Below are 21443 nucleotides of genomic sequence, written 5' to 3'. Positions count from 1 at the left end.
GGGACACCAGTTGTTCAGGCATGTTACCTTTATATTTGCAATTAATGAGCTCATCTTAAAAATCAAATCTCAGTTTTTGTTGATCAAAGTTCCAGATGGCTACAACCATTCCTGACCAGCTGGCATTCACTTTGAAATTATTCTGCCTTGTTTTGAACTTCTCCACCTCAGGAGTGCTTCTCTTACCAAACCCTTTAGTCATAAACATCTCAACTAGGTCATTCACAACATGTACAGAGGAAGAGCTTGGGTCTACAATCCCAAAGTTTGGGACCAACAGACCATCTACTTAAACAGCCAGAAATCTGTCATTTTCGAGTGGAATTTGTCCATAGGCCATCTCTTTAAGCACATGTTCTATAATAACAAGTGGCAATGTATTAAGGGCAAGCTGGAAGTACATTAGGGATCTGAACTGACCAGGTATGACTAAAACTGAATAGAACTGCACGAAACAGTGGGAACAAGAGTTAAGGTGAAGACAGAGAGAGCATGAGAGAGAATGCAAGAGAGAGGGAACAAGAGAGAGTGTGTGAAAGAAAGAGGAGAGAGGAAGGTGTGGAAAGGCCAAGATTTGTGGAAGTCACCAGTCAGATGTTAAAGAAGTCATGATGAATCCCACCCACCCTGCTTATGTCACACTCCTATCAGAGAAGAGGTTAATGGTGGGTGAAGGTTCTTTTTCATGCTCTGTAGAGCTATAACAGTAAAGTTTTGAATAGAATAACGAACATCAAGAAAGGTGGATGAAACATTGGTGAACTAGAATCTATTCCTCTCCCTTCAGTTTCTGCATGGACAACTCATGCATTTGCAACTTGTTGATATATCTTTTTTAGTTCATAGGAATTGTTCCTGTGTTTTGGAAATCCTTCATTCTTTTTGCTTTGTGATTTGGAAATGATTTGTGTTTTATAAACAGTTTATAATTTGGAAATGTTTAAGACAAATCCTCTGTGAGTTTTAAATGTGTTTTAATAGTGCTTTTTTATTTAAACATGTATCACTGAAAGTAAATGAACTGTGCTTAAACTACTTTGCTAGTCAGAGGTATCTTCTTTTTGGTCGGGAGAAGGAACACACACTCAAATAGTGGGTCGAATACTGGAACTCACCGTGGAGGATAAACAGGGAAGTGAACTAGTCTTTGAAGATTGGGTAGTTACGGTATGATCCCCCTTTAGTGAGAATACTTGTGGCTTTTTATATCTGATAACCCCGGTGGTAGGATGGAGATAAGCCTCCTTCCCTCTGCTAGCCTGCTTGATCACCCTTGGGCAATGTGTAGCACCTGCTTAGTCTCCCCACCAACGCACGCCCCCCACCCCGCCTCCGATCAGGGTCACATGAAACCACGGGGGCAGATAGTGGATGGTCGTATGAGCAGCTGGTACATATCTCAAGTCATGGTTGTGCGACCACTGACATCAAGCAGACAATCTTTGAAGTACATTGATAATGGCTGGGGTCACCTGTCTTGTAAAGACACTGTCCAGAAGAAGGCAATGGCAAACCACCATTGCAGAAAATCATGAATCCATGATCGTCTGACCACGATCACCTACATGATACCACACGGCACACAACGAACGAACAAAGGCCTAAGAAGGTCGCCCTTTCAGTTTGGAACCTCACGGTCAGCAAACCCAATACCATCGCAGGTGGCGCGTACTTTCAGGCTTTTGTATCTTCTGCCTGATGGGCGAGGGGATAGTAGTGGTGAGGTCTTTGATTAAGCGGACTGTTTTACAGAGGCAGCGAGAAGTGCAGAGTCCCTTCCTCCAAAACATAATAAGAGATCTCTTAGCACAGCTCTGGACACATCTCTCTATCGATATTAGTTTGAAAATGCAGAGGTGTTCATCTGCTGAGAGAGACTGTGAGCCAACCAGAATCCACCGATCAAGCCCTGGCCCAATCATGATGGGGCAGGGCGGACTCCGCGCTCCTTGCGTAGGTCAGCACCGTGAATCTCCCAGTCTGCTGAAACGTCGGTCCCCGACTCGCTTCACTGGTCTCCGACAGACTGGCTACGCGCTTACAGCGCTGGTCCGGGTAATGTTTTGGGATGAGTGCCCGTGGGATTCACCAGGGATACCTCAAGAAATACGGTAAGGCAGCGATGATTTGTTACCGCTGGCGGAATGGCAGAGAAGGAGCGGCAGGTTGCAACTAGTTCAGGTAGCGAGGCAAGTCGCAATTACAGTTACAGCAAAATCAAAAGGCTTAAAATGCTAAAGCTTGGCATTTCTGCGAGCGAAATGTCAGTGAATTAAACAATTAGATTTGCTGAGTTCCTCCAACATTTTGTGTGTGTTGCTCGGATTTCCAGCATCTGCAGATTTTCTCTTGTTAGTCAATTAGAACTCTCACCCTGAACGTTGACTTCGTTTTAAATTCTCCGACGAGATTTCTTCCTATTGTAACGAACGAGGGTTTTAAACCGTTTCTTTTTCCGTAGATGCTGCCTGACTGGTAAGTGTTTCAGCAATTTCTGTTTGAAGTAACATTTCAGATATGGTTTATAGGCTGAGTAAAGATGGCTAAGTATAAAAGGGCATAGATGTAAGGACTGGAGATGTCATTGTAACTATATGTAGTTTCCAGCCCTAATCTCAGTCCCTTACCCTGACTCTTTATATCTTCTCCGTACTGAATTATATTTCAGGAGCAATACACGCAAAACTCAGCAGGCCAGGCAGCATCTATGGGAAAGAGAACAGTTGACGTTTCGGACATTAGGTCTGGCCTGCTGAGTTCCTCCAGCATTTTGTGTGTTTTGCTCGGGTTTCCAGCATCTGCAGATTTTCTCTTGTTTGTAATTGTATTTAAGGAGACATTGTCTAGTCCCCCCTGGAAACTCTTGTTCAATCACTCTATTCTTATAAACCCTATATGTCGAATATGCACTTTATGTCAGCCTGTACATCTACAGAATATATTTTATTATCTATAAATATTATTGTGTTAATATTACTTTATGCACTGCATGTGATAGATGAACAGTGTTTTGCGCCTTGACCCGAGATGAACATTGTTTCGTTTAGCTGTATACTTGTAAGGTTGAATGACAATAAATTTGAGGTTGAACTTGTTTTGGAGAAATTTCCCAATCTGTTTCTGTGTTTAAGACATCAGATCAATAGAGATTTTTAATTGTAATTTTAATTTCTCACTTACACCCTGGGAAAGAGTGTTCTGACATAGAACAGTTCAGCAGAGAAATAGGCTGTTTGGCCTGCGATGTTGTGCTGAACTAGTAATCATTTGCACTATAAATTAGTCCCTTTAATTGCAAACTGGTCTCATATCCATGATTGGCACCAGAACCCATTGTAATTCAGTTTCTAGTGCCTGCACCCTTCCTTTCCAGTTCTGATCAAGGGTCTTAGCTTGAAGTATCGAGCATTTATTTCCCTTCATAGATGCTGCCTCGCTTGCTGTGTTCTTCCAGCATTTTGTGTCTGTTGCTGAAGAGTCCAACATCAGCTGAATCTCTTGTGTTTGCAATTAGATAGAGTTTATTTCTCTATTTAGTGCATCTCTGTGTTTAAGGCTGAGGTGATAGGAGAATTGTTATTTGGCAAGGTTGTGGGGCATATGATTGGTTTTATGTTACTATTCCTTGCAGAGACCTGAGCCATATCATTGCTATTCCAGGGGCATGTTATACACATCTGGGTCTGTACATAGACATTGTGATACCTACTGGTTATTGGAGAGCCTGCCTTGTGTGTAGCTGTAGCTCCAGATCAATGTATGGAGAACTACCAGAGAGAAGGAATAGTAGTAACAGGGCCAGGGTTGAATTCTGTTTCAGATTAAACAGCTCCAATCAAGAGTTGCACCATTTCTCTCCCCGACAAGTTGCAGCTTGCATGAGCCTTTCAGCACTTTAAGGATTAACACCACAAAAAGCTGATTGCTTCTTAATCCACACAAGAATTGATGCCCCATAATACATAATTTAATCGCTTTCTAATCGGCCTTGGCTCTCTCTGGGCATACAATGTTATTAGTCTGAATACTGATAATGGGAAAGGGAGGGCAGATTTCATTGCTGCAAGGGGTGGGGGATTATTGTGTGCAGGGATTGGGCACCACAGAGATGTCGTTCAATTAGGATAATGGATAAATAACAAAAATGGGATTCTGAGCCCAAGGGTCTCGTTAGTTCAAGTGGCACAGTGGCGCAGCTTCTAGCGTCACAGCCTAACAGCATCAGAGACCCAGATTCAATCCCAACCTTGGGTGAAATTTCCATCTTCTCCCTGTGACCATCAGGGTTCTCTGGCTTCCTCCCACATCCCAAAGACATCTGCATTAGTGGGTTAATTGGCCCTGTAAATTGCCCCTAGTATGGAGGTGGATAATAGGATCTGGGCACCAAAGAGAATATGTGGAGACTGAAAAGATGGGATTAGTTTAAATCCTAAATTATTAAATTATAATTATAAATATGGGATTAGTGTAAATCCTTGGTCCACCTGGTCGACAGCAATACCTAAGTCAGTCAGCTGTTTATTGAATACAACTCAACGTTCAACACCTTCATCCCCACGGTATCAATCAACAAGCTTCAACACCTGGACCTCTGTACCTCCTTCTGCAACTGGATCCTTGACTTACTCACCAAGAGACCAGTCAATGTGGATCAGAAGTGACATCTCCTCTTTGCTGACACTTGGCACTGGCACATCTCAAGGATGCAAGCTTAGCCCAGTGCTTGACTCTCTCTATACTCATGACCATGTGGCTAGACACAGCTCAAAGCTATCATTCTCCAATGACACAACTGTTGTTGGCAGAATCTCATGTGGTGACAAGGTGGTGTACAGGAATGAGTTAGATCAGCTGATTGAGTGGTGTCACAACAACAACCTTGTGCTCAGTGTCAGAAGACAAAGGAATTGATTGTAGACTTCAGGAAGGGGAAGTTGAAGGAATACACATTAGTTTTCACCGAGGGATCAGCAGTAGAAAAGGTGTGCAGTTTCAAGTTCCTAGTTTCAACATCTCTGAAGGTCTAAACTGGGCTCAACATATTAATACAATTATGAAGGTACATCAGTGTCCATATTTCATTTTGTGAGTTTGAGGAGATTGGTACGGCACCAAATTTCTACAGATGAGAACATTCTAACTGGTTGCATCACAGTCTGATAGGGTGGGGTTACTGCACAGCATCAGAACAAGCTGCAGAGGGTTGTAAACTCAGCCAGCTCCACCATGGGCACTAGCCTCCCTGCCATTGAGGACATCTTCAAAAGGCAATGCCTCAAGAAGGCAGCATCCAACATGAAGGACTCTCAACCAATTAGGACATACCCTCTTCTTATGATTACCATCAGGGAGGAGGTACTGGAGCCTGAAGATGCACACTCAACATTTCAGGAACAGCATCTTCCCTTCTGCCATCAGATTTATGACAAACCACCAACACTACCTCACTATTTTGCTCTGTTTTATAGCATTTAAGTAGTTTTTATATATTTTTGTAATTTATAGTAATTTTTATGTATTGCAATGTCCTGCTGCTGCAAAAACTACAAATTTCATGAAATATGCCAGTGGCAATAGACTTGATTCTGAAATTGATTGGCACAGGCAGGATGAGCTAAATGGTCTGTTTTAACACTGTTCTCAAAATGAGGTCTTCTATCACACAGTACATTATCTGAAGTGCCAGCCTTTTTCAGGAACTACGGACTCCCCGCATCTATTGTTGATGGAATCCACTCTCTCATTTTCTATATTTCTTGGGCTTCTGCTCTCACATCTGACTCTCCTGATGTGGGTTTTTCATGAATTCCTGACCTCCCACACCCCCCCACCCCCCACTTCTCGACCTTCTGAATTCCTTTATTTGATTTCTTCATTGTTCCAGATTCCTGTGTTTGTGGTCTCTTGTGTTTCAAAGGCAGTATGTGCATTTATTGAAGGGCTCTTCATGGGTGCTCCATGGATCTTCTATGAAACATAGTTGTAAACCAGAGAACAGTTAATTGGTTTATTATTAACACACTGTCTTTTTTAACTATCTGCTGGATATTAAGAACTTAAAGAACTGCAGGACTACACCATTAGCAAGTTGCTTGTTGGCAGAGTAGCAGGACTTGGTGTGAACTGTGTTGCTGTCTGCTACAGAGAGGTGTTAGAGTTCATACATGAAGGTAGTGTGCAGTGTAACAGTGAGTGATTGTCTTGGGTGTTTTTCATGTCATTGTAAAACCCTGTTGGACATCGATAATGTCGAATGCTGCAAGTCCAGTTCACTGGCTTACTGTGAGCACCAATGGTGGGGGAGCTGTGTGGCCTCACTTGTAATGAGTACCAAGCTTTATGCCATGGTGTCACCTGTTTTTAGTCGCCCAAGAGTCAGTCAATGCTCAGAGGCAATGTGGTGCAGCATCCATACTGGCATCAGTGCTCCCCTCCAGTGTTTACTCTGTGCATTTGTCTGCAGACTGCTCATGCACATGCTGATAATATTCACGGATTTAGGGACTTGGACTAATTATATATTTTTTGTGTGACTGTATGTTTACTTGTGCTCTTGTATGACCGTTGATGCAATTATTTGCACCTTGATCCCGGAGGAAGACTGTTTCGTTTGGCTGAAGTCATGTATGGTTGAATGACAGTTAAACTTGAACTTGAATGTACTGAGATACCATGAAAAACTTCTGCTTGAATTCCACACAGACAATTCATACCACACATAAGTACATTGAGGTAGTAGAAAAGGGAAACAGAATGAGGAATGTTAGAGAGAAAGTGTAGTGTAATTAGACAAACAAAGTGCAAGGGCCATGGTAAGGGAGATTGGAAGATCAGGAGTTCATCCTCTAACGTACAAGAGGTCCATTCAAGAGGATAGAACCTGTCTTTGAGTCAGATGGTTCATGTTCTCAGGTGTTGGTAACTTCTGCCCGATGAGAGAAGAGAGAATGGCCTAGGCTGGGAGAGGCTGGCTGCTTTACTAAGGCAGCAGGAAGTGTGGAAAGAGTCAATGGAGGGAAGACTGCTTTGCGTGAAGGACTGGGCTGCATTTATAACTCTGCAATATCTTGTGGTGCAGTTGCTATACCAAGCTGAGATAGACCTCTAAAGGATAATTTCATTGAGGTATTGGTAAAAATTGATAAGAATCATCAGGGACATGCTGAATTTCTTAGGCTTCTGAGGAAGTAGAGACATTCGTGTACTTTCTTCAAAATATTAGTCACACAAATGATTATTAATGTGGTATCTTAAAATAGCAATCATTGCATTTGATTGGTGTTACTGAATGACCCTTCTTCCCCTGGCCTTAAAAGATATGAACTGAGAAATTTTAGTTTCCCACATCCTTAGTGATCCATGCAAGGTTCCAGTGTTACTGGTTGAAATTGCGAATTCACCAGGTATTCCTGGACTCTCCGTCATCTCACACCTTGGTAGTATCATCACCTCTATCACAAACACCCCCTTCCTCTGCAACAACAGTTGGCCTCACTTTAGAAACATCTCTGATTGTGCAGCATACACTAAATGCTGGAGGAACTCAGCAGGTGTGGCAGCATCCATACAAATGAACAAAAATCTATGTTTCAGGCAGAGACCCTCTTCAGGATTCAACCCCAGTCTTCTTTGTGCTTTCTGCTGTGTCATTATAACCATATAACAATTACAGCACGGAAACAGGCCATCTCGGCCCTTCTAGTCCGTGCCGACACTTACACTCACCTAGTCCCACTGGCCCGCACTCAGCCCATAACCCTCTATTCCTTTCCTATACGTATACCTATCCAATTTTACTTTAAATGACAATACCGAACCTGCCTCTACCACTTCTACTGGAAGCTCATTCCACACAGCTACCACTCTCTGAGTAAAGAAATTCCCCCTCGTGTTACCCTTAAACTTTTGCCCCCTAACTCTCAACTCATGTTCTCTTGTTTGAATCTCCCCTACTCTCAATGGAAAAAGCCTATCCACGTCAACTCTATCTATCCCCCTCATTATTTTAAATACCTCTATCAAGTCCCCGTCAACCTTCTACACTCCAAAGAATAAAGACCTAACTTGTTCAACCTTTCCCTGTAACTTAGGTGCTGAAACCCAGGTAACATTCTAGTAAATCTTCTCTGTACTCTCTCTATTTTGTTGATATCTTTCCTATAATTCGGTGACCAGAACTGTACACAATACTCCAAATTCGGCCTTACCAATGCCTTGTACAATTTTAACATTACATCCCAACTCCTATACTCAATGCTCTGATTTATAAAGGCCAGCGTACCAAAAGCTTTCTTCACCACCCTATCCACATGAGTTTCCACCTTCGGGGAACTATGCACCATTATTCCTAGATCACTCTGTTCTACTGCATTCTTCAATGCCCTACCATTTACCATGTATGTCCTATTTGGATTATTCCTACCAAAATGTAGCACCTCACACTTATCAGCATTAAACTCCATCTGCCATCGTTCTGCCCACTCTTCTAACTGGCCTAAATCTCTCTGCAAGCTTTGAAAACCTACTTCATTATCCACAATGTCTCCTACCTTAGTATCATCTGCATACTTACTAATCCAATTTACCACCCCATCATCCAGATCATTAATGTATATGACAAACAACACTGGACCCAGTACAGATCCCTGAGGCACACCACTAGTCACCGGCCTCCAACCTGACAGATAGATAGATACTTTATTCATCCCCATGGGGAAATTCAACTTTTTTCCAATGTCCCATACACTTGTTGTAGCAAAACTAATTACATACAATACTTAATTCAGTAAGAAAATATGATATGCATCTAAATCACTATCTCAAAAAGCATTAATAATAGCTTTTAAAAAGTTCTTAAGTCCTGGCGGTAGAATTGTAAAGCCTAATGGCATTGGGGAGTATTGACCTCTTCATCCTGTCTGAGGAGCATTGCATCGATAGTAACCTGTCGCTGAAACTGCTTCTCTGTCTCTGGATGGTGCTATGTAGAGGATGTTCAGAGTTTTCCATAATTGACCGTAGCCTACTCAGCGCCCTTCGCTCAGCTACCGATGTTAAACTCTCCAGTACTTTGCCCACGACAGAGCCCGCCTTCCTTACCAGCTTATTAAGACGTGAGGCATCCCTCTTAATGCTTCCTCCCCAACACGCCACCACAAAGAAGAGGGCGCTCTCCACAACTGACCTATAGAACATCTTCAGCATCTCACTACAGACATTGAATGACGCCAACCCCCACTACTCTCTGGCATCTGCCATCTAGCCACTATTGAATCCATTTTACTACTTCAATATTAATACCTAACAATTGAACCTTCCTAACTAACCTTCCATGCGGAACCTTGTCAATGGCCTTACTGAAGTCCATATAGACAACATCCAGTGCTTTACCCTCATCAACTTTCCTTGTAACCTCTTCAAAAAAGTCAATAAGATTTGTCAAACATGACCTTCCACGCACAAATCCATGCTGACTATTCCTAATCAGACCCTGTCTATCCAGATAATTATATATACCATCTCTAAGAATACTTTCCATTAATTTACCCACCACTGACCTCAAACTGACAGGCCTATAATTGCTAGGTTTACTCTTAGAACCCTTTTTAAACAATGGAACCACATGAGCAGTACGCCAATCCTCCGGCACCATTCCCGTTTCTAATGACATTTGAAATATTTCTGTCAGAGCCCCTGCTATTTCTACACCAACTTCCCTCAAGGTCCTATGGAATATCCTGTCAGGACCCAGAGATTTATCCACTTTTATATTCCTTAGAAACATAGAAAATAGGTGCAGGAGTAGGCCATTTGGCCCTTCGAGCCTGCACCGCCATTCAGTATGATCATGGCTGATCATCCAACTCAGAACCCTGTACCTGCTTTCTCTCCATACCCCCTGATCCCTTTAGCCACAAGGGCCATATCTAATTTCCTCTTAAATATAGCCAACTAACTGTTTCCTGTGGCAGAGAATTCCACAGATTCACCACTCTCTGTATGAAGAAGTTTTTCCTCATCTCGGTCCTAAAAGGCTTCCCCTTTATCCTTAAACTGTGACCCCTCATTCTGGACTTCCCCAACATCGGAAACAATCTTCCTGCATCTAGCCTGTCCAATCCCTTTAGAATTTTATACGTTTCAATTAGATCCCCCCTCAATCTTCTGAATTCCAGTGAGTATAAGCCTAGTTGATCCAGTCTTTCTTCATATGAAAGTCCTGCCATCCCAGGAATCAATCTGGTGAACCTTCTTTGTACTCCCTCTATGGCAAGAATGTCTTTCCTCAGATTAGGGGACCAAAACTGCACACAATACTCTAGGTGCGGTCTCACTAAGGCCTTGTACAACTGCAGTAGAACCTCCCTGCTCCTGTACTCAAATCCTTTGGCTATGAATGCCAACATACCATTTGCCTTTTTCACTGCCTGCTGTACCTGCATGCCCACCTTCAATGACTTGTGTACAATGATGCCCTGGTCTCGTTGCATCTCCCCTTTTCCTAATCGGCCACCATTCAGATAATAATCTGTTTTCCTGTTCTTGCAACCAAAGTGGATTTATCCACATTAAATTGCATCTGCCATGAATTTGCCCACTCACCTAACCTATCCAAGTCACTTCCTCACCAGCACCAGTACTTCCTCCTTTTTAATTGTCATAGTTTCCATAACTTCCCTACTTGTTTCCCTTACCTTACACAATTCAATATCCTTCTCCTTAGTGAATACTAAGGCTACATTGACTGGGATTAAGATGAAAGAATATGGTCTCATTTATTCCCAGGTAGATAATAGGTGAAGCTATCTGGAGAAAGGAGAGGGTGCAGCTGGACACAGCTGGGAGGGTGATAAGCAGAAACACAAAGGCTATGGAAGGTGTTGATGGGAACTGGTAGGGGGGAGGTGTAGGAAAGATGGAGAAGAGCAGGAATATTCCATCATTTCCTCTCACTCCCCAATGATGTGCAGATAGGTTAATTGGTGTTATGAATAACCCCTGATAAATAGATTCAGTGGGACATTGATGAGCATGTGAGAGAGATTAAGTTGCGAGGCTGCAGGGGAGTAAAGAGGGGGAATGGGATTTCTCCCCTGGAAGTCAAAATTGATCTTGCGGACTGAATGGTCTTCTATGCCATTACAAGTATGATAATTCCCGATCCCATGTACTTCCTCTGTACCACATCAGATTGGTTGTGCGAATGTGACCCAAAATGGATTGGGTGCTTGGAGTAGAGTGGCCATTCTTCGCTTGAGAGTCAGCACCAAATTTTATGTATACATGGATCATGAACAAAAATGGAGTAGTATGATTTAATGTTTTTACTGGCTCATGTTATTAATGGTTCACACTGGGCAACTAGCAGTGTGGGAGCTACAAACATAGTCCACCAAGAATGCACCATTCCCACTCAAAAGCCACGGCAAAAGGGAGAGAACACTCCATGTATGGCCCGATTAATTCACTGCGAGATCAAATGGCCACAGGAGTACCTGCCACGTTCTCACAATCAATCTGATACATTCAAGTGGTGCTATTTTAAAAACTGTTGGCTCTAAGTACTTTGCAGTGTCACATAACGTGCATGTGTCTGACGCTAGTTAGAAACTGTTAACAGTCTCCTGTCCCAACTGAGTGCCAAATAAACAAATGGAATCCCAAGTATTTTCTCGGTTAACTTTTGTTCTTTAAGAGTTGTCCCAGATAAACATCTGTCCTGATTAACCAGCATCCACTTTACTGCACACTGGTTGCCTTGCTGAGACAAGAGTTTCTCAGCAATTACTGCTTCAGCAGGGAAATGGCTTTCTTGGACATTGGTTCTTTGTGGCATTGAAATTACTTCTTAGTCTGCAGAATGCTCGATGTCTCAACCTCCTTGTCAATACGTACCCTCCTCAACATCAGGATTATTCTCAACATTGGTGCTCCACAAGGTTGTGTCTTCAGTCCTCTGCAATGTACACTGTACACCCAATGGCCACATTATTAGATATACCTGCCTGTTAATGCAAATATTTAATCATCCAGTCATGTGGCAGCAACTCAATGCAAAAAAAAAACATACAGACAGTCAAGAGGTACAGTTGTTGTTCAGAATGGGGAAGAAATGTGATCTAAGTGAATTTGATCATGGAATGATTGTTGTTGCCAGACAGGGTGGTTTGAGTATCTCAGAAACTGCTGATCTCCTGGGATTTTCACACACAACAATCTCTAGAGTTTACAGAGAATGGTGTGAAAAACAAAAAGGCATCCAGTGAGCGGCAGTTCTGTGTGCAAAAATGCCTTGTTAATGAGAGAGGTCAGATGAGAATGGCCAGACTGGTTCAAGCTGATAAGGCAACAGTAACTCTGATAACCATGAGTTACAACAATAGTGTAACTCAAGAGCATCTCTGAACATCAGACATTGAAAAGAATGGGTCACAGCAACAGAATGCCACATTTGTACTCTCAGTGGCCCTTTTATTAGATACAGGAGTTACCTGATAAAGTGGCCACTGAATGAACATTCCCTGTAATCTCATGACTGTGTGGCCAGTTTCTGCTTTAGCTCCATCTACAGATTGACAGTTGACACCACTATAGTGTGCTGTATCTCAAATGCCAATGAGTCTGGGTACAGGAAGGAGATGAGAGCTTCATAACAACACTCTTTCCTTCAATTCAGATTCAGTTTGTAACTTAGAAGCCACAAATGCAATGCAGTTAAAAAATGAGACAACATTCCTCCAGAATGATATCACAAAAGCATATGACAAAACAGACTACACCAGAAAATCCACATAATGTTTGGCAATCCCGAATCCAGAGTCCGGAGAGGCTGCTGCATATTAATATTGTGCTACCATCTTAGCGCGTTCCCCAGAAAGGAGCTCCAATTCCACCAGACAAAACAGGACCAAAAACTAAAGCTACAAGACCTGCACAAATCCACATAGTTACAACATATGGTTACAACAGTGTAAACAATAGCATAATTGATAAAAAAAAACGGACCACGGACTCAGAAAAAATAGTCCAAAGATGTTAAAAGACTATAAGTTCAAAAGAAATCACCACACAGTTTCCACAAGTCCTCAGGGTCCCTGATAGACTCGTCATCCCACACAGGCAGCAGAAGGGAATACCCCCGCTATGGACTTCCACGGCGCCACCCGACTCAGCCTCGCAGACACAGCACACACTGAAAGCGACCTGATCGCAGCAGACTGAGTCCGTCAAACCTCCGAGCCTCCGACCATCCCCTCCGGCACAGCTTCTCCGAGCACCATCCTCTGCCGAGCGTGTTAAGATGGCCCCGCCAACGGCCATCGGCAACGCGACCCCGAGGACTGGGAGCCTGTTCTTCCCAGCAGAGACCCGGACCTCACAGCAGCAGCAGCAGCGAAGAAGGTCTTCCTGGAGATCTCCAGATGTTCCTCCGTGCTCCCACGTCTGTTTTTCATCTGATTATGATTGTGCACGGCACCCCGCTTCTCAAATAACAGATAATCAGCTCCGGAGTGGCCGCTGCAAGCTGCGTTGTGCCGCCATCTTGTATTAAATTGTCATTAAAATTACAATGTCATTAAAACAAAGAGAGTGGGGCTTAAGGAAGGGGAATGGTATACATGCTTCTGTCTACATCATTGATGCTGAGGTCAAGGGGGTTGAGAGTCTCAAGTACTAGGCTTGAACATCACTGGTAGCCTGTCCTGGTCCAACCACGTAGACACCATGGCCAAGAAAGCTTGGCAAGGCCTCTACTTCCTCAGGAGGTGAAATAAATATGGCATGTCCCCTTTGAGACAACTACTTCTATCAACACACTTTAGAAAACTAATGTAAACAAAGACCCCTGTCATCCTGGTCATTCTCTCTTCTCCTCCCTTCCATCAGGCAGAAGATACAAAAGCTTGAATGTGCTTACCACCAGATTCAAAGACAGCTTCAATCCAACTGTTCGAAAATTCTTGAACAGACCTATTGTACAATACAGATCAACTTTTGAATTCTCAAACTACTGGGCAGTCAATATACGGAATCTTATGTTTTGGTTATTATATTAATCTAGAGGCCTGTCTGGTTTGGGTTTCTTTAGAAGCTAATTCTGATAATAAATTTTCTATCATTTCTCTTCTCGGATCCTCAATTCCTTTAAGTAATTTAACTGATAATTTTGTAGTTAAACACCCTTTGAGAATTTGGGTACAATTTAGAAAATATTTTGGTTTATTGTTTTCACTTTCAAGTCCCATTTTCTCTAACTTTTTTTTTAAACCTTCTATGACTGATGTAGTTTTTAAAGAGTGGAATAGATTGGGTATTAAATGTTTTCGGGATTTGTTTGTTGGAAATAGTCTCTCTTCATTTGAACAATTATCAGCTAAGTATAGCCTACCCAAAACCCACTTTTCTCGATATCTACAAATTAGAGTTTTTGCATTCTCAAGTACATACATTTCCTAAAAGTCCAGATAAGAATTTACTTGGTACAGTTTTTAATTTCAAACCCTTCCATAATGGATCTATATCTAATATTTATGGTATGTTGAGAATGAGAAATATTCCTTTTGACAAAATTAAAATTCTCTGGGAACAAGGTTTACAGATTCCAATTTCTAAGGATACTTGGAATGAAACTTTTAAATTGGTTAATACCTCATCGTTATGTTCCTGTCATTCCCTTCTACAATTTAAAGTGGTTCATAGGGCCCACATGACTAAAGATAAGCTGTCTTGTTTTTATTGCTATATCTCCCTATTTTCACTGGTGACATGGCTCCTGTATGGGTGTAATGTTATTCACCTCCACTCTGCATTGGAGAAATGTCTTCTCTGATAAGATGCTGCTTTGGATAGATGGGTCTGCATCTGCATACAGTCACCATACACACACTCTGCAGACCTCCAGAGAATAGCAGTTGCCAGCTGGAGCAGGGGCATGGACCAGTTGTGCCCACGTGGTGCTGACCACACTTCCTCAGGCTTCGTGGAATTTTCACTGTTGCCTTCTACTTACAGAAAAGTCATCATGTCTAATGGATGGAATTTCTTGGCGAGTTGTACCACTGAGGTTGCACTTTTACAAGCCAAGTCAGACATGAGGCTGCGTGCGCTGATCACCTGGGACCTGGGCTGCTCACAAACATAACGTACTGAAACCAGTTCCAAAATCAAGAGTTGTTCTGTCTGAATGAATCTCGTGATTCAAGATTGTTTATCGTTATTCTTCAGTATATGAGTGTAAAGGAGAATAAAATGATTGTTACTCCAGATGTGATACAGCATAAAAAATACATCAAGCATAAAGAACACAATAAATACAAATATAACTGCAATCTTATTAAGCACAGTGTACAAATAACTGAGTATGACCATATGTACCTAAGATTAGCATGTATACACAGACTGATTGTATACACATACAGTGACACGAGGTACTGGCGTATCTGTACATAAGGCGACTGACAGGAGATGATAAAGTGACTCCTGGTGAGAGGAACTCTGCTAAGTAGCAGCAGGACAGATGAAAACAGAATGGGTCAGTGACTGTCAGTGCAGGAATGTGGTGGGAAGTGTAAAGTGACAGTGAATGGAGAGGATGAAGGGGTTGGTGAGAGACTGTGGAGAGAAGTGTGTCAGTGTAGGTATGAGGTGTGGGGTGTCAGTGTACAGTGACAGTAAATGGAGGGATGAAGGGGGTGGTGAGGGATGTGGAGAGGAGTGTGTCAGTATACAGTGACAGTGATTGGAGGGGATGAAGGGGATGGTGAGGGACTATGGAGAGGAGTGTGTCAGTGTAGGTATGAGGTGTGGAGTGTACAATGACAGTGAATGGTGGGGTGAAGGGGAATGGAGAGGAGTGTGTCAGTGTAGGTATGCTAGGAGCGACACTCATGTCTCCATCTACATCAATGGAGCTATAGTGGAGCGTGTATCAAGCTTCAAATTCCTTGGTGTCCACACTTCCGATGATCTCACCTGGTCCCTGAACTCATCCATCCTGATCAAAAAGGTGCAACAGCGCCTTTATTTCCTGTGGAGCATCAAGAAAGCTCACCTCTGTCCCAGGATACTGACGGACTTTTACCGCTGTACCATTGAGAGCATACTCACCAAATGCATTTCAGTGGTATGGAAATTGTCCCGTATTGGACTGCAAAGCACTCCAGCAGGTGGTGAAAACTGCCCAGCGGATTATCGGCACCCAAATGTCCACCATTGAGAACATTTATCATAAATGCTGCCTGGGCAGGGCAAAAAGCATTATCAAGGATGCATCTCACCCTAACCATTGACTTTTTACTCTCCTCCCATCCGGTAAGCGCTTCAGAAGCCTCGGCTCCCGCACCAGCAGGCTCAGGAAGAGCTTCTTCCCTTGAGGCTGTGATCCTGCTGAACCTCACATCACAGCACTAAGCTGTATTGCACCCATTTTGTACTGTCTCAGTATTTTTATATTTGTGTGCTGTAGCACTTACTTTTTATTCACAATTATTTTGTAAATAACACTATACTTTGCCTTTCTGGTTAGATGCTAACTGCATTTCATTGGCTTTGTATTTGTACTCAGCACAATGACAATACAGTCAAATCTAATCTAATGAAGTGTGGGGTGTCAGTGTCAAATGACTGGAGGGATGAAGGGGGTGGTGAGAGACTCTAGAGAGGAGTGTGTCAGTGTTGGTATGGGTGTGTTAATAGATGGAGGCACTGATCGGCCTGATGACTTGGGGAGGTAACCCTTTTTTCAGCTCTTGTCAGTCTATAATGTTTCCCTGCTTGGTGAGGTTCCAGGGAGAATTTATAGAAGGGATGCAAGGGAGTTAGAGCAAGTCATCAGTCTGGAGAAGAGAGAAGTGGGGAAAGAATTATTGATGACAAAATCCACAGGATAGCTGAGGAGTGGGTCTAAATCCTCTTCAGCAGAGTTGCTAAAAAGAAGAAAGAGAGTAAGGTTAGCTTTATTTGTTGCATGTACATTGAAATATACAATGAAATGTATCATTTGCATCAAATCAAATCAAATGGAATCACCCCACTTCAGGTGCCTGCATAGCATACCCACAACTCACTAACCTTAACAGTACTTCTTCTGAATGTGGGAGGAAAGTGGAGCACTCGGGGGAAACCCACACGGTCACAAATTCCTTACAGCCAGCAGTGGGAACTGCACCCTAGTAGCGTTGGCTTACAGCTGACTAACCACTGGGCTACTGTACTGCACCATGTAGTAAAAAGTTAAATTAATTCCATTGTGTTATTGAATACAAATGGCAGGGTTGTATAGGGAAAATGGATGTGGAAATATTTATGTTGCTAAAGCTGTTTACTGATATTTACATGGCTACCACATAAAACTGTCCCATTAATCTCCTCTGCACATAGCGTGGGAGAGGAAGCTGAGCTTTCATAATTAAAATGAGGTTTCCCGTCCTTGCCTGCTTCTTGGCTTTCCCCTGTATCTCTGTCACTATTCAGATGTTATTCCCCCAGGATATGGTCCAGCTGCTGATGAAATAAAGATCCTGGTAGCTTCTAGTCCTCCTCATCTACTCTTCCAGTGACACAGAGGCAGTGCAGCTTAAAGACAGGATCAGGTGATGAGAAATACAAAGTGAATGGCAGCTAAGGGATGTTGTTGCCTTTAACTGTTAATTTAGTAGCCAGATCTCCGAGAATGAGGCCACAGCACAGAAGTACAACCAGCAGAAATAACAATAGTAGACATTTGTGGTTACAATTAACTCCTTCTGAGCAAGGATCTGGAGCTGCTACAATTTGCCTTCCATCTCCATAGGTCTGCAGTGGATGTGATCTTATTGGCTCTCCACTTGGCTTTAGAGTACCTAGACAACATAATACCTACGTGTCAGTCAGGCTGCTGTTTGTTGACTATAACACCATCATCCATTCAGTACAAGTTTCAAAAACTGGGCCTTCTGTACCTCTCTTTGCAACCATATCCTTGACTTCCTTATTGGGAGACCATAGTCAGTGCAAATGTGAATAACGTCTTCTCTTCTCTTGCAATAACACGGGTGCACCTCAAGGATCCATGCTTAGCCCTCAGTTCTACTCTCTACACACTAGTTGGAAGCTCTAACTCTAGGTGGAGGCTACCCAGGCAGACTAGAAAGCAATGTTCCCCCAACTTGAGTGTGGCCTCATCACAACAGTAGAGGAGGTCATGGATTGACATATTAGAATGGGAATGAGAAGTGGAATTGAAATGGGTGGACACTGGGATATCCCCTCTTCTCTGGCAGACTGGGTGTAAGTACTCGGCAAAGCAGTCTTCTAATCTATGTCAGGTCTCACCAATATACAGGAGGCCACACCGGGAGAACTGAACACAGTATATGACCCCAACAGACTCACAGGTGGAGTGTCACCTCACCTGGAAGGACTGTTTGGGGCCCTGAATGGTAGTGAGGTAGGAGATATAGGGGCAGGTGTAGCACTTGGTCCACTTGCAAGGATAAATGCCAGGAGAGAGATCAGGTGGAAAGGACGAATGGATAAAGGCGACACATGGGGAGTGATCCCTGTGGAAAGCAGAAAGTGTGGGGGTGGGGAGGGAAAGATGTGCTTGGTGGTGGGTTCCTGTTGGAGATGACAGAAGTTCTGGAGAATTATGTGCTGGACGCAGAGGCTGGTGGGGTGGTAGGTGAGGACAAGAGGAACCCTATCCCTCGTAGGGTGGCGGAAAGATGGGGTGAGAGCAGACGTGTGAAATTGAAGAGTTGCAGTTGAGGGCAGCATTGATGCTGGAGGAAGGGAAGTAGGACATCTCTTTTGTACTATAATGAAAAGCTTCATCCTGAGAGCAGATGCTTGGATTTCCAGCACCTGCAGATTTTCTCTTGTTTGTAGTTGGGAGAACAGGGGTCAGCAGCAGAAAGAAGCTTCTTCAAGTTCCTGGGCATCAGAGGATCAATCCTGGGCTCAACATAATGCTACAATCACAAAGAAGGTACACCAGCTTCATTAGGAGTTTGAGGAGATTTGGTATGTCATCAAAGACTCTTGCAAATTTCTACAGATGTACAGTGGAGAGCAAACTGACTGGTTGCATCACAGCCTTGTGTGGAGGCTCCGATATGCAGGATCACAAGCACAAGGTTCCAATCCCATCACAGGCAGAACCCTCCCTGCCATTGAGTACGTCTCCAGAGTGCCTCAGGAAGGCAGCATCCATCAATAAAGACCCATTCAAGAGACGGTTTCTTTGCATTGCTTTGTTCAGGGAGGAGGTACAGGAGCCTGAAGACCCACTCTCAACATTGTAGGAAAACCTTCATCCCCTCCGCCATCAGCTTTCTGAATGGTTCTTGAACTCTATCTCATTATTTTTATTTTAGTAACATAATAGATTTAATATCTTGTACTGTACTACTGCTGCAAAGCAACACATTTCAACAGTGATAATCAATTTGACTCTGATTGTGATTTTCTTTCAGTGAGCTGTGCACTTGTACTCTGTTTCAGCCCTCCCTCCACCCTCCCCCGCTATGATTTTCATTGACCAAGTCGTTGGCTGCCCATCTGAACCTTATTTGGTATCCAACTTTTCCCTCATCCCTGTCGTTTTCCAGATGTTCCCCTCCACACCCAGGAGACATTCCAGCTGCTGATGGAGAGCTCCAGGAGTCACTGCGTCCTCCTCAATAGCTGTATTCTCAAACTGATGTGGGACAAAGTCAGCCTGGCTGTCTGGACCACTGGGAAAAGCATGAGCAATTGCTTCCTGCAGCAGCCTTTGAGGAAAAGCAGAGGGAAGACTGTATTCTACTGCCCACATTACACAAAGGGCATCTGCCTGCTGGAAGTCCATCAACTGGGAGATAATGTCCTTCACCCACCAGTACCATGCTCCATGTAAAGCCCTCCTAGCCGACCTCCTTATTGAGGAAAGCAAAAACAATGTCAGCATTCATTACAATAGGGCTACAATATAAAAGCAAGGATGTAATGTTGAGGCTTTATAAAGCATTGGTCAGAGTATTGTGTGCAGTTTTTGGCCCCTTATCTAAAAAACAATGTGTGGGCATTGGAAAGGATCCAGATGAGGATCATGAGAATAATACCCAAGAATAAAAGGGTTAACATATAAGGAGCTTTTGATAGCTCTGAGCCTGTACTCGCTGGAGTTTAGAAGAATGAGGGGGGTCTCATTGACACTCATTGAATGCTGAAAACCCTAGGTAGATTGATGTTGTGAGGATGGGACATAGTGGGGCAGTCTAGAGCCACCGGGCACAGCTTCAGAATACAAGTTTGTTCCTCTAAAACAGAGATGAAGGGAAATATCTTTAGTTGGAGTGTGGTAAATGTGTGGATGGCCATGAATGGCTATGGAGGCCAAGTCATTGGGTTGGGCCATCAGTTTATTGGGACAGTCATTTGTTTGGGACAACTCTTAAATAACAGAAAACTAATTGAGAAAATTGGCAGGATTCCCTTTGTTTACTTAGGACATTATGACACTTAATTGTGACAGAAGTCTTGCCCAACAGTTTCTATCTACCATCAGTCAAAGGTACATCATGTGGCCATTAGACACTACACCACATTGAGAGGGAACAGTTTTTAAATAGTGTAACTTGCGTGTGTTTGTGTTCAAAAAGCAATGATTTTTGTCACTGATAGTTGGTGAGAAATAAGCAATAAGACAATTCAGAACCATTTTGTTCACTGTGGTTTCAAGCATTCAGGCTTGGAGATGCCAGAAATGGCCGGGAGAGAAAATGAAATTATTTTACTATTTCAACAAGTTAGGAACTTTGAAGAATTTGAAGGTATCAACAATCATCTTGAATGTTACAATTAACATGAAGATTTGGAGGATGCAATTATCAAAAGCATTATCTGCACTTCAGTATCTGTGCTGATATTGTTCATTTACAGTCAATCAAAAGAACACAGCAGCATTATGAATTCTTGTCCATAACTAATACACAGTTTTATAGTACTGGAGTAGTATTGGTAGTGTTCTAATTTATTCTGTTTTTTTTTATTCATTTAAATACACAAATTGTTACTTAGTTAAATGGTAATTTGTCTTTTTTATACCTTTTTAACTATTTCCATGAAACTTCAACTAATTGGGGCAGCCACTTAATTGGGTCAAAATGTACTGGTCCTGATGTGTCCCAATTAACCGAAATCCTCTGTATTTGCAGTGGAGGTTGATAGGCTTTTAATTAGTTAGGGTTTCAAGGGTTATGAGGAATAAGAAATCTGCCATGATGGAATAGCATAGCACTCTATGGGCCAAATGGCCTAACTCTGCTTCTATGTCTTATGGTCCCCTTTCCACACAGTGCAGGAGAGGGCAGTATCCAAGCTCTTTTTTTAGAACTAAAATAAGGTGGTTGAATGCACCTGTAAATGAGAAAACACAGCTTACTTAGAATCTGCTGGTCCAAATACTTTCTAAATGTTGT

General features: G+C 42.8%; 1 protein-coding gene across 1 annotated transcript in view; it reads left to right on the top strand.

Annotated features, from left to right (window-relative positions):
* Positions 1 to 1978: 1978 nt before the first annotated feature.
* LOC140716574 (uncharacterized) overlaps positions 1979 to 21443 on the top strand; it is a 43788-nt gene continuing 24323 nt past the window's right edge. The window contains exon 1 of the mRNA XM_073029423.1: positions 1979 to 2111. Coding sequence (XP_072885524.1) covers positions 2069 to 2111 — 43 coding nt within the window. The 5' untranslated portion in view covers positions 1979 to 2068. The remainder of the gene's footprint in view (positions 2112 to 21443) is intronic.

The sequence above is a fragment of the Hemitrygon akajei genome, chromosome 25, assembly GCF_048418815.1.
Source record: "Hemitrygon akajei chromosome 25, sHemAka1.3, whole genome shotgun sequence".
NCBI lineage: Eukaryota > Metazoa > Chordata > Chondrichthyes > Myliobatiformes > Dasyatidae > Hemitrygon > Hemitrygon akajei.
The sequence above is the reverse complement of the archived record's forward strand: the minus strand, read 5'-3'. Positions and strand labels throughout refer to the sequence as shown.